The sequence below is a fragment of the Physcomitrium patens genome, chromosome 20 (genome assembly GCF_059467195.1).
Source record: "Physcomitrium patens ecotype Gransden chromosome 20, ASM5946719v1, whole genome shotgun sequence".
Taxonomy (NCBI): Eukaryota; Viridiplantae; Streptophyta; class Bryopsida; order Funariales; family Funariaceae; genus Physcomitrium; species Physcomitrium patens.
In genome coordinates, this window is record NC_143429.1 from 13884320 (window position 1) to 13897555 (window position 13236).

At 34.9% G+C, this 13236-nt stretch overlaps 1 protein-coding gene across 1 annotated transcript; it reads right to left on the reverse strand.

Moving 5' to 3' along the window:
- Positions 1 to 8138: 8138 nt before the first annotated feature.
- Positions 8139 to 12516, reverse strand: LOC112273351 (uncharacterized). Its single transcript, XM_024502015.3, has 3 exons — positions 9291 to 12516; positions 9043 to 9141; positions 8139 to 8806 (listed from the first exon to the last, which is right to left on the reverse strand). Exons 1-3 carry the CDS (start codon positions 11739 to 11741, stop codon positions 8783 to 8785), a joined length of 2574 nt encoding a protein of 857 aa, XP_024357783.1. The 5' UTR covers positions 11742 to 12516; the 3' UTR covers positions 8139 to 8782.
- Between the last annotated feature and the right edge of the window lie 720 nt (positions 12517 to 13236).

Genomic DNA, 13236 nt, shown 5'->3' on the forward strand with positions numbered 1-13236 from the left:
CCAAGCAAAGCGTTGCATGCGGGTATATCTGATAAAAAGCATCGTCGCGTGCACTAATCGAGCTGATTATTATTAAAAACCTGTCGGGATAGTAACGATTTGATCTTCGACTATACTAAGCCCGAACTTTGCAGTTTATTGCATTGATGCCAGTTTATTACGCTGTTCACAAAGCTCTGTCATAAGTCATCACAAACACCATTGCATTTTCAGGCGAAGTCTTCGGCATTGAAGGAAATTCCCGTCGTTTTGATGTCCTCGGAGAATGACAGTCATCGGATCAGAAGGTGATTTCAGGCATTGTATATACCTCCCATCGTCGATGCTTCCTGTTTCCCATGTACTGCTGTAATGGAGCTACCTTGTCGATCAATTTCTAGTCCATGCACAACACTATCAGAATCGATGTGGAACTGATAATGCGTGTATGAATTCTCACCAGATGCCTCGCCGAAGGCGCCGATGCGTTTTTGACGAAGCCAGTGCAATTGGCGGATGTGAAGCGGCTGCGGGGCTATATCAGACGGCAAAGCTCACCCTCATCATCGTCAGGAGGAACTGGTGGGAAGATCAACGGTGATGCTGTGGATCATCGCCGTGAAGTTTCATAGCCAGTGGCAGATCATCCAGTTTTCTATCACCATCTTTGACTTTCCTTTACGTGGAACTCAGATTCAACACCTCGATCGATCAAGCGTGTTTCGAAGGAAGGCTTCAGAGATAGATCAAAAAACGATTTTATTTTGGAAGGAAGGCTCCCAGAGCATCATCGCAATGCCCGATGGGCGTGGATACAATCTCCGAATTCAACCTTCACAGCCTCAATCAGTCAATTGGTTAATCCTTTTTCTTGGGTTTTTCCATCATACAGATAGATATTTATTAATTAATTGATGAATATCTTTAAATGAACATCCATCCATTTCATTGTTCCATCTAATCTCTGGAGAAAATTGCAGTTTCTAGATGCTATGATAATTGGCTGCTTGTTGGATCTTGTCCCTGACCCATTCTATGGCTTAAACAATTTGAAAGTGCCCAACATAGCCGATATTGGTTATGAGTACTACACTTTTTAGTTCTGCAACACGTTCAAGCTTCCCAGAGTGGTGGGTCTTATTTGATGGCTACATCTAGATTGAAGGTCATGCTATTTGCTTGACAATTGCATGTTGTGGTACTGAAAATTACCATGGGAATCACATGACACAAGAATTGGTGAAATGACAGAGTGAAGAACTTGAGATAGGTTTTCTTTTATAAATTTTTAACACAATCTTATTGTGAGTTTAGGAGACCTATGCAGTAAGTGACATATACAGTTGCAGCTCTAAGTACATTTGTTTCAGGCAGATAAAAAAGCGTTTTTATGTACGGTGCTATAACTAAAAGACTAAAAATTCTTTCAATTCTGTTGACTGTCTTTAGTTCTCATTGATGCCTTGACAAATAGAAATTCTATCTTTCATTAGTTGAATCATGTTATACAATTCAAACTTAAGCCATAGTAAGAAAACACAGCATATAGAGAAGTGTCAACATCATAAGCAACTTTACCAATGACAAAGACTTTATTGCAACATTATTTTTTTATCATCAATTTTAGAAAAGAAGCTTTATCAAACACTCAATTTTACAACAAACTTGCAAATAATTTCATCTTGTTGTTCAATTCTACAATCCAATATTCTACAATTACTATTTTTTTTATTCAATAAACATGAAAACACTAATCATCATGGCCTACCAAAGTTCATTTCAAACAATACATATGCAATATAACAATACTTTGTGCAAAGAAAAAAAAGAAAAAAAAGAAAAAAAAACATTCATTAAACTCTAGTTTCTTACAAAACATGGATTTAGAGGTTTTAAATTTGATGAAGTAGCTTGCATTTCAATAATCTCTAAAATAAATCTCTAATGGTATCCAAGTTTTATTCCTACATAATTTGCAAGAGATAATTTAGGAATAGGCACAAGATTTCTCAGTTGAGGAGGCCATTTCTTCTCCAATTTTGCATACTTTCTTTTCATTATAGTTCTTGATTTTGTATCCATTTCATTTCATTGCTTGAAAAAAAAATCATTGCATACCTTGAATCAATTAGATGTTCTAACCATTATAATATATTATATATTATCACTAGTCTTAATAATAATATAATTTAGATACACTTAGGACCTCTGAATAGACATCAACAAAGACATTATTGGAGAGTCGTTACATAAGGTCATCAAATTTGAGCCATGCTTTGAAGTTCTTGTAACATGTTGAGAGGATATAATGCAATATCTGCTCATCACATTGGTTGCATTTGAACTACATAAAATTGAAGTCTTTGAAAAATGATTTTGATTTTAAACAAAGATTTTGATGCTACAAATAGAATTTGCATAAAAAATCATTACAAGAACATCAATAGAACTTCTAGCCAAAAAGAATTTATCTAAGTATATTTTTTTATTGTAGAAATGCTAAAAATATTCTATTAAATCTAAAAACCAATATATCAAAAAATAAAAATTTGGACATACCTTGAGAAGGTCTTTTTTTATCAAACTTTGTTCTTCTAATGTTTTGTTAAGTGCCAACTTTTATAGACTTATATAAAGATTCGTGTTTGCAACTTCAAATATTGAACTATTGGTAAAAAATGTTGGTAAATCTATTGATCACTTTGATGACAAATACTTCTCAACAAAAATTGCATTGCTACAAGTTTGAGAATATAAGAAAAATGACAAGGATACAACAAATTATAAAGTTGATTCTAGCAAAAAATTTGATATTGACAAAACATAGAAAATAAGCATAAGATATATAAAGGATTCTCCATCTCTACCATTGCTAAAAAAAATATAGTGCACTTGTCTTTTGAAGCCATATTATATAAATGAAAACAAAAAAATACGTACATGCCACCATGTCTTAAAATATTAGCATCAAATATACCACAAAAATCATGTAACAAAGAAATGTATAACCACACATCACATTTCTATGGCACCACATCTCACCAAAACAATCATTTGCTTTAGTACCATCTGGTTTTACTTATGGTATATTTTTACCTTTATTAGTAAATGGCACAGATTCAACATCATAGTAAATATTAATATGGGTTAGATTTACTCCAGTTCAAGCTATAAGATGTTCTCATCTTAATCCAAGATTGGTTTTGTTAAGGCCCTCTAAATTTACAAGTTATGTTAAGTTTTGATGAAAACAATGTTGATTGAAAAATCCAATTAACTAGAAGGCCAATTTGTCTCTTTAATTTATTCCATTGATTTATATTCTTCTTGATATGTTTTATAATAGAGACTAATTAAACTTTTGTTGTTGTCACAAAAACTATGTGTGATACTAGGTTACACTATCTTCATTAATACATACTTTAGAAGATCTTTCTTGAGAAAAGATGACATCTAAGTTTGACCTTGAAAATGCAACAACCAACCTCTAAGCATATCAAAATTTGACACTTGTAGATGCTAGTCATACTCTAATATTTTTTTCTTATTAAAGTTAGAAAATGAGCCAAAACCAAGGATCTTCTCTAGAAGGTCTTGTAAGTCAAAAAAATTATGGTGGCTTCAAGCTTAGAGAAGACATGATGCCCATTTAATTTTCTATAAGTTCATAAATTATGTAAAGAATTTCTTAATGCATTCACTTAAAAGCGTTCAATGAAGTTTCATATTAAGAGATTCAAAAATTTCTAAAAGAAATTAACATTATGAAGTCTATTGACTACCTTGATATTTTGTTGGGATCAAACATGTTTTCATGAATCTTTGATTGATATGCCAAAAAAAATAAAAAAATAAAAAAATACAGCAACATATGAATATTGTTAAAAAGAGATACTACAAAAAAAAACAAGACTAATACTTAAGTTGCAATTTGTCCTTGCTTTTGACCAAGGCTGTGGCAAAATAATGTACAATTGCTTAAGCTCTAGTGTAGCTTAAGATGCAAGTCTATACTTGAATTTGCCAAAGATGTTATGTCCTAGAAACAAGATAGCTCTCAATACTTGGATAAACATTGATTGTTCAAAAAGTTGGCTTTTGATACTAGGTAACTTTTTTAAAAAATACCTCAAGCACTCTCCTTCACTACATGCTCAATTGCACCATGTTATATACAAAAGTGACAATGTCATGGTATACACTAACTTGGTACAATTGAGTAGAAAATAGCAAAAGTACCTTGATGTCAAAAGAGCCACAAAATTTGTTATTTCCATGTACAAAAAAATGCCAATTTTTAGAATAATATCTACCAAAAAATGACTTTTCTTTCTTGCATTCATTACACATATATGCCAAGTGTAGCCCAATGAAATGGAACTTCAACCTACAATATATATTAAAGATTATAATTCATAGTTTAGTTACCATATTAGACAAAAAAAACCTTCACGTTTTAAAGGAAGTTGTGATCATCTCCTAAGCAAGCTTTTAGGTGGCAAAATCTTAGAGCTTAATCTAAGATTGGTTTTTTAAGGCTCTATGAATTGGAAATTTAAGTTTTAATAAAAACAATGATGATTGAGAAATCCATCCAATCAAAAGGCCAATTTGTCTCCATGGTTTATCTCATTGATTTATACTCTTGTTAATATGTTTTATAAAATATATGTATTTAAACAAAACTTAATTGATTGAAGTGAATTAATATGATTTCAATTATAATATAAAATTTAAGATGTTCTTTTAGAATACTAATTTAGTTGTTAGTTTTTTTTAGTAACTATTAAGTAATTTTAGAAATTTTATAAAATTAATTTGAGCTACAATTTGTAAAAAACTAAATTGTTATTTTGTTAGTTAAAAGTGATGGGCCAAAACCTTAGATTCTTTTACTAAGTTTTTTTTTTTTTTTTTTTTTTTTTTTTTTTTTACTAGTAAGACACTATTGAGTATTCACTTTATAAAAAAATTATTTAATTTTATATTTTTGATGTAATTATAATTTATTATGAATAAAATATTATTAATATAAATCATTGTTTTTAACTTTAAAAATAATCAATAAGTTAAACTTGTATTTAAATAAATAATTTCATTTCATTTTGTAAAAAATAAAATTTTCTATACATTATTAAGTTTTTAATGCTTACCCTTTTTTAAGTGGTATTTATAAAGAAATTTGATTTTAATAAATATATCTTTTACATATAGAAATAAATATTAAAACCTCGTATAATTTTTTAATATATAATTTTACATAAATTTTAAAAAAAAGATTTTTATTTATATATTTTTAAACATTACGAAAAATTCTTCCAATATAGTTTTAAATTTATATATATTGTTTTAAGAAAGTTACATTATATTTGAAATTAAATTGGATTTTGATGTTTAACTGAATAGCTTAAATTTAAAAATATAGAACATATTTTTATTTTTTATTTATAGATTAATAAATATGTCTAATAAATTAAAAATATTTTTTCATTCTAATTATTTCTTATCTATTCTAAATATGATTTTAAAATAATTTACACATTCATATTTATAGATTGCCATATTTTTAAAAGAATGTGTATTTTATATACAATATATATTTTAAATAGAATATAAGTATTTTATTAATTTTTATTAATATAAATATAATATTATAATTAAATTAAATAATTAAATACCACATATCATATAAAAGTCTTAAGATAATTATGATACATTCTTTAATATGCGAACCATACATTGTATAACTTTAAATCTTCAAGATATTTCTTTTTTTCTATAAAAATTAACATAATTTTATTGATGAAGTTATATTATATTGTATTTTATTTTATTTTATTTTATATTAATTTATATCACAGTATTTCAATTTTTCATATAAGTTTCTTAACTTTTCTTATATCAATCATGGTATCAAAAGTGTTATTTTTCCTAAAACTAAGTATCAATAATAAACATCTAAATTATATAAATGTTAAATTATTAACATTGTTATTTTGTACACTTTTAGATAGTTTAATATACAAATATTACATAAATTAACAAATCAAATTAAGTAAATATGTGTCAAATGTAAAAAGATAAAAAGTCAATTCAAAATAAGATATAAATGAAAAGACAATCTAACTTTTATATATTAATGCAACATTATGAAAGAAAATCACCATATTGTTAACTAATCACAATATTATGTTATAAACAATAATGATAGCAATTAACTAAGTAAAGTAAAGATGTTTTTTATGATTGAAAGAAAACTTATTATATAAATCAAGCATATTTAAAAATTAAATAAAAAGAATGGTTTTTTGGCATAGAATTCTATCTAAAAAAAGCCTATAGATACTTTTTTTTTTTTTTTTTTTTTTTTTTTTTGCAACAAAGTTGCTAAAAAAATAGTTTAATCTAAGATAATACTAAATTTAATGCATGAAGAAATTGGATTGTGCCTAATAGAAATCCTAACTCAACAAGTTTATATTGATTTCTTTAGTGTTTTTAGAAAAATTAATAACATCTATTATTCAATTTAAATAATATATACATGTAGACATATTCATCTTTTATGAGGTTTAAATTTAATTTTTACCCAGGAAATATTATAAATATATTTTTATTTTTTGTGATTAATTTTTAAATAAAATATTATAATAATATTTTTAATCTATTTTGATAAAAAATATCGAAAAAATATATTCTGCAACAAATCATTTTAAAGTGTTAACTACTAATTTTTGTTTATTTATATAATTTTTAATTTTTAAATAAAAATATCATTTAAGATTTAATAAAAACTGCAAATTTTGATTTTTTTTTATTTTTTTTTATTTTTCTAAGATTAATTTTTGACATCTTTTTTCACAATAAATTTTGTAATACAAGTGCATTGATATGGTATATAAAATATTTAATATTTATATTTTATAATTTGAATACATCCAAGATTAGCATAAGCATATAAGTTGTAAATGTGTTTTTTTTAAAAAATATGTTTCTACCAAGTTTTTTTAAGCATTTCTTTTCTTTTCTTTTTCATTTTTGCAAAACAATGAAATTATTAATATTTGCTTGAAGCATCTAAATATTACAAGCTTTGTAACTTTTAGAACCAAAAATATTTCTTTTAAATAATTTTATATTTGCTCATTAATTGATCCAACTTTACTTAATAAGTGTATAACCTTAAATCAAAAATATACTATATATATATGTATATATGTATGTGTGTGTAAATTATAGAATTCTAGATTGAATCCTTTAAGTAATAAAAATGTTTCATAAAAAAGGAAGAGGAAGTAGATATTCTAATTAAAGTGATTCAATAAATTTTATTTACCTTAGGAGTATGGAAATAAAAATAACAATTCAAAACACTTTAAAACTATCATAGTACACAAGTAATATGTAATGATGTTAAAATAATAATAATTTAAAACTGCTTTAAATGATATCTTTCATATCTTTTAAGTAATGAAATTTATATATTACCACCTATATATTGTATTTCAAGCAATAAATTTAGAAGCTCTATTCAGGGAACATTGTCAAAGCTTCCCTTATCTTCAAAGAATAATAGAACATGCCAGAAGTCATAAACAAAAACATCACACATTTGTTGTATGTCATGATACATCACTAGCATTTTGTTGTTCGAAAACTTGACTGTAGAATGAATCATGGAGGGAATGAAACCACTACTAGTGTGATGCCGATCTGCTAAGAACTGATAGAAACTGAAAGCCATGAAACGCCGCATCGCATACTGTTGTTACTGACCTGGGGTTCCACCGACAGCCCCCAATCGGCTTCGATCATACATCAGTTCGGTTCCGATCACGGGTGTAGATGGATCTCGGTACCCAATTGAAACTTGAATGCGAAACAATACTCAGATCGGCTCCTGTAATGAGCTACGTTGCGAAACTTCCACATCTACTTCAGTCGACGGATTTTACCGCTGATCATGTCGGTATCTGGCCAGTCCGGCTCAGATTCAGTTCGAAAACACATCTCGGTATGTAGAGCAAAAGCATCGAATCGGGTCTTTTTGTTGTTTGGGACTGATGTGTGCAGTTGTTCTCATTTTGGATTTTTGGATAGTTACGGATGATTGGAGTACTAGGTATTTGAGTGTACTAGTTGTTCAGTGATGGGAGGCATTGCAGTTAAGATATGATTTCGGTGATGGTATTCATCTCAACTCAAGCGTACATTCGGCTCGAGGTAGATTACCACTCGCAGTGACTTTGGTGTACTGTTGACTGCTAACTCTCACGGAAGCTACGCACTCAATGTGGACCATCGTAATGAAAACGCAGGTCCCATGGTGCATCCCTATCTTGCTGGATCAAAAAAGTGCTCTGTCCCCCGAGTCAGAGGACGGCACTACATGAAATTTCTCTAATTATTTACTATGTGGTCTATATTACAGCACTCGATGTTCTCAGCTAAGTATGCCGCGGTGACGAAACATTTCATAAGAATCTCGCAACAATCAAGAGTACCGTCGGTGTACACCGGATAATTGAAGCGGGGAGGAATTGGCAAACAGCATCAAAACCAGGTTATCAGCTTCGAGAGCAGGGCATTGCTCGAGGAATTTCAGGATTGCATGCTTAACTCCGAATCTGTCAAAGATGGTGTTCACCTTCGAAGGCGAACACATAGACAATCCAATTCAGGGCGCTCGAAAAGTATGTGCTGGTGAAGTTGAATTGATCCAGGCAAACATTTGTGTTTTCAATCGAAGAGAAAGATTGAAGAACGCATACATACTCCTCTTCAGAATTAATCTGGTAAGATTTCACCACATGAATGATTGGTGTCTCTGCAGCAGTCACAAGGAACGGGGTCAGATTGTGATTCAGCATACTACAAATTTATCTGTGGTCTAGTCCACCATCCACTCTAACCTCATCCAGGGTACGGTGTTTTCAAAGTAATCAGCAATTGCTAGTTCTCGTGCGGGATTCCATGGAAAATATAAGGTTAGCGTTATATATTAGGTAATCTCAACAATAGCCTGCATTGAGATACAAAAATTACATGAATTCTGCAATTTACCCTTGCGAATTCGTCGTTGCGAACAATAGACTGTGTCTTTGCGACGCCGCGCTTTCTATACCTCTGAATTGTTTGCTTCAGTGAGCTGTAGAATGCCTCCTGTTGCCATAAACACAATCTTGTAAGGTACACTTAACTGGCAACCTTATCATGTCTCAAATGCATAGGCATCATGGCCGCAGGTATCACACGGGTGGTTACAACACCACTAAACGACTAAATCGAGAATGTAAAGATGGAAATATTACAACAAGATGCGGTTGACGTTGCCGCAAGCTCGAACTCCCAAGCTTTGAACTTCGAAAACCGCTTTTTTTCGACAGGTTGGGTAAGGGCGACAATAGCTCTAAAGTGGCCTTATATGCTGGAGACCTGACTCCGTCTTCCATGGAATTTGATGGCGCATCCAAGCCCGAGGAGGGATTTGCCACCCAAATGCATGACTTCGCCTTCGACACAGATTCAGAAGTCTTGGAAAGAAGTCTGGGAAATGCGAGACAATTCGAGAATTCTGGAAAAGCACTCGTTGGTGAGGCAAGTTCGGGCTCTACTGAGACTTCCCGAGGAGGAGAAGGCATTTTGTATGGTAATCGTGTCGGGGGATCAACCTCTTCCTCAGGTTTAGAAGGCGACCGCGGGAACTCATTAATGTCATGACAGTCGTAAAATTCCTCTCCGTGAGAAGAATAATCACTGCTGTCTACAGAACGAGGAATATATACATTTCTCCCGCAGGTTGGGCTAAGTGGAGGTTTTGAACTCGACGAGCTCAGATTCAACCTACTACGCACCCTGACTAATGCCCCGCCATGGCCAGTTTCACCTTCATCATGCCCTCCAACAGAAGCATAGCGCGGAGTACCTTGCACTTCTGTCTCCCGAATGGTAATATGCCTGGATGTAGGACTGGAATGATCACCACAAGACCAGGCCTCAAACGACTCGACAGAGTGCGAGTTGGAGGAGAAGCTCCCACTCACAGGAGACTTACGACTGCTTTTGTCCGAGCGGGGCGAGGGATTTGAATTGCCATCACAACTAGGTCCGCAGAGTGTACTCGTGGGAGAGCGAACAGTGTTGCACACATTGGATGAGTCGCAGGAGAACTCGCCGCTCAAGTGTTGTGCTGACCCGAATTGCGAAATATGTTCCGATAGCGAGCCTGATGCTTTCTTCATAGGGGGGAGATTATGCGGTCTTCCAGTTTTATCCAACGGACAAGACCGAAAAGCGGCAGGACGTGTGTGGCTGGACTCAACTTCACCCGGCGACGACTGCAGTGGCAACTGTGTTTCTTTCGGCAAAAGACGGAGGATTTTTATGCTAGGAGACGAAGCAGGTGCCGGTGCACTTGAAGTACGGCCTGCGGTCCAACTTCGGTTAGCTAACACAACCGACATACTGTGGCTCCTGCTAGTTGGTGCATTTCCTCTCATAATGTTGAGCCTGGCAAGTCTTGGTGGCAGTTGCAGAGCAGGAGCCGCCTCAGGACTAGGTCTCTCATCCAACTTTGGTTTCCCAGGCGCCTCTTCCCATTTGAACGGGACGGCCGAGCACACGACTTCCTCCGACCCATCCACCTCTGACGGGGATGATGCTGCTTCTAAGCATTTCGCGGCTGCAGTAGCTACAGGATTTCTACTAGGAACCACCGCTAATTTGTCCCCTCGTCCACTTGCTTCATTTTCAGTAAGATGTTCCGACCTACCGTTCAGATTGTGGCTGTCATTAACCTGAAAATCTTCCGCCTTTGATACGCTCAGTCCTGACAGTGCTGGGCTTGATGATGATATGCGCAAGTGAGACTTCTTCGCCACATTTCTTCTTGTTGAGAAAGGAGCATCCTCCCACTTGAATGGAATTGCCACCATAGAAAACCCGGAGTTGGAGCTCTCGTTCTTAGAATTGTTTGCAGTCTCTCTGATTGTAGAGCCTGATGATTGATGCTTGAGAGCACCTGCTACTGCACCAACTTCCACATCTGCACCATGCTTTCTGGTCCCCGTCCTCTGATTGATTCTATTAGGGCAATTGTTCGGTTCAGCAAGCGATCCACTCTTGCTTCCTCCACAAACTCCAGTTTTCTCGTAGTTAACGCCCATCTTCTCACTAACGGGATTACGAGACTTATCATTCGGTCTCGGCATTCCCAACATAGCACCCAAGCTCAATGTCGACGGCGAGCAATTCTCCACTGTCTTGCTAAGGTGAGATGAGTCCAGCACATTTCTTACTCCATCAACCTCGTCGTCCTCGCCCTCTCCTGCAGACATCTCTGCATCTTCTTCATCTTCTCTAAATCTAGAACCAACTTCAGGTTTTCCGGCCGAGGAAATGTCACTCAATTGACGTTCAATCGTGTTAAAATTAGAAGGAGGACCACCGAAGTATGATGGAAGAGGACTATGACAGTAAGGAAGAGGGCCGCTGTTGTAAGATCTTCTCATCCCGTGCGTAGCGACAGGAAGGGGACCGCTTCTGAAATTGGATCGGTTGATACCCACAGGAGTATACTCAAAAAGTCTAAATAGATTTTCTTCATCACTGAAAGTCTCCGTACGTGGAAGCCATGGTGATTGAGGCATACTCGTATCACATTCTGTATCCGTCTTCGAACAGCTCCGAAGCTGATAGTCGCGACGATATGGGGAACTAGCCGGAATATGCAGTACCCCAGTGTCGCCAGTGAAGGACGCCATATCTAACCCCGAAATTTAGACACAAACCCCTCCGAGAACTCCAGCTACATATCTAGGCGGAACAGCATTAGGTTCGACTGCTAGGATAACCTAACTCTTACTCTCTTCGGAAAGAACTACGCTCTACAACCTGCAAGATGTAGCGGAACTGCACAACGTACACACCTTACGCGCTCTCTACGACCTCAATCTGGCACCATCAGCGTGCACTCCCTCGCTCATTGAAAGACGTGAAACATTCGACCGTTTGGTACCTTGTCCCGGTCGTGATGACGAGAGTAACTAAACCACTTCTAGCACGTCTTTGGAACTGACAATAAATGCAGCTGGAACAACCCCCCGAGGTACACGCCTGTACCACACTCCTCAGCCTAGCTGCCAATACTGTCAAGCTATCCGTCCACAATGCAATGACCACCTCATTGAATGAAAACTGCGAACGAAGAACACGGGTCAACTTAAGCTTGCAGCTGTCGCTGCGCAGCAGTACACTACACCGAGGACTCCTGGAACCCACCGGTGATTTCCTCGCGCGGACACAACCACTGACCTGCAGTAGCAGCACAAGGCTGACAACACTAATGCCTTATGACCTCCGTGCACATACACTAACTCTTCAAAGCTGTAAAGCACCGAACTCTCCACTCGATTGCGATTCTGCGGTTTGTATCCCAGGAAATGTATGATAATTGCAGTTACGGCCAATGGCGAAACTGTCGCTGGACTTTTCCCGCCCGCTCCGATCGATCCGATCCGGCAACCGCAAACTTCTGCTTCAACTCGCGGGTGGGCGGCGGAGAAGCATCCTCCGTGATCTATAGCAGCTGACATGAAGGGCACAGGCTCTCGCGATACCGATGAAAAGCGAGGGTATGAACGAAAAATGAATAGTTTCATAGTTAGACTCATGGACTCTGTAAAATAAAAAAAACAAAACAAAACAAAACAACACGAAAAAAAAAACTCGGCCAAGTCATCGTCAAGGGAGGACGTGCCACTGCTGAAATGCCCAGTACGAATAGCGAGGGTGGTTCTCCTCAAAATAAATTTTGGTCTTTCGAGAAATGTTCTACAGTCCTACAGTAGAGTATTTTCTATTCTGGCTGGAACCCGAATACATCGAAAATAAGAAGTAGTTTTATAATATGTTTTTAATTTAAAGCTTTTTATGCGTGAAGACTGCGGATTCAATAGAAGTCCCCATTGGTTGAGGATGTGGACTAGGATTAGATAGGGAACCGAGATTCGGGACAGAGGCATAGGAAACAATGCATCTGAAAATCAACAAGACATTAACATAAGATTTCCACACATACCTCTTTATAATTAATATTGATACTATTCCATTGCATTCGACGAGAGAGTACAACTGAACTTACATTTTTATTTATATTTATGTCGCAAGATATAGATGTTGTCGGGAAAAAGCTGGTTTTTAGCCCATCCTGTGGTCCTTGCAAGATTTACGAGCCCGTCTCTTAGGAATTCATTAACT

Coding starts and splice junctions, on each gene's coding strand:
- LOC112273351 (XM_024502015.3), bottom strand. CDS start 11,741: ATGGCGTCCTTCACTGGCGACACTGGGGTACTGCATATTCCGGCTAGT. Junction 9,142..9,290: donor AACGTCAACCGCATCTTGTT/GTAATATTTCCA, acceptor TTATGGCAACAG/GAGGCATTCTACAGCTCACT. Junction 8,807..9,042: donor GCAACGACGAATTCGCAAGG/GTAAATTGCAGA, acceptor TGACTGCTGCAG/AGACACCAATCATTCATGTG.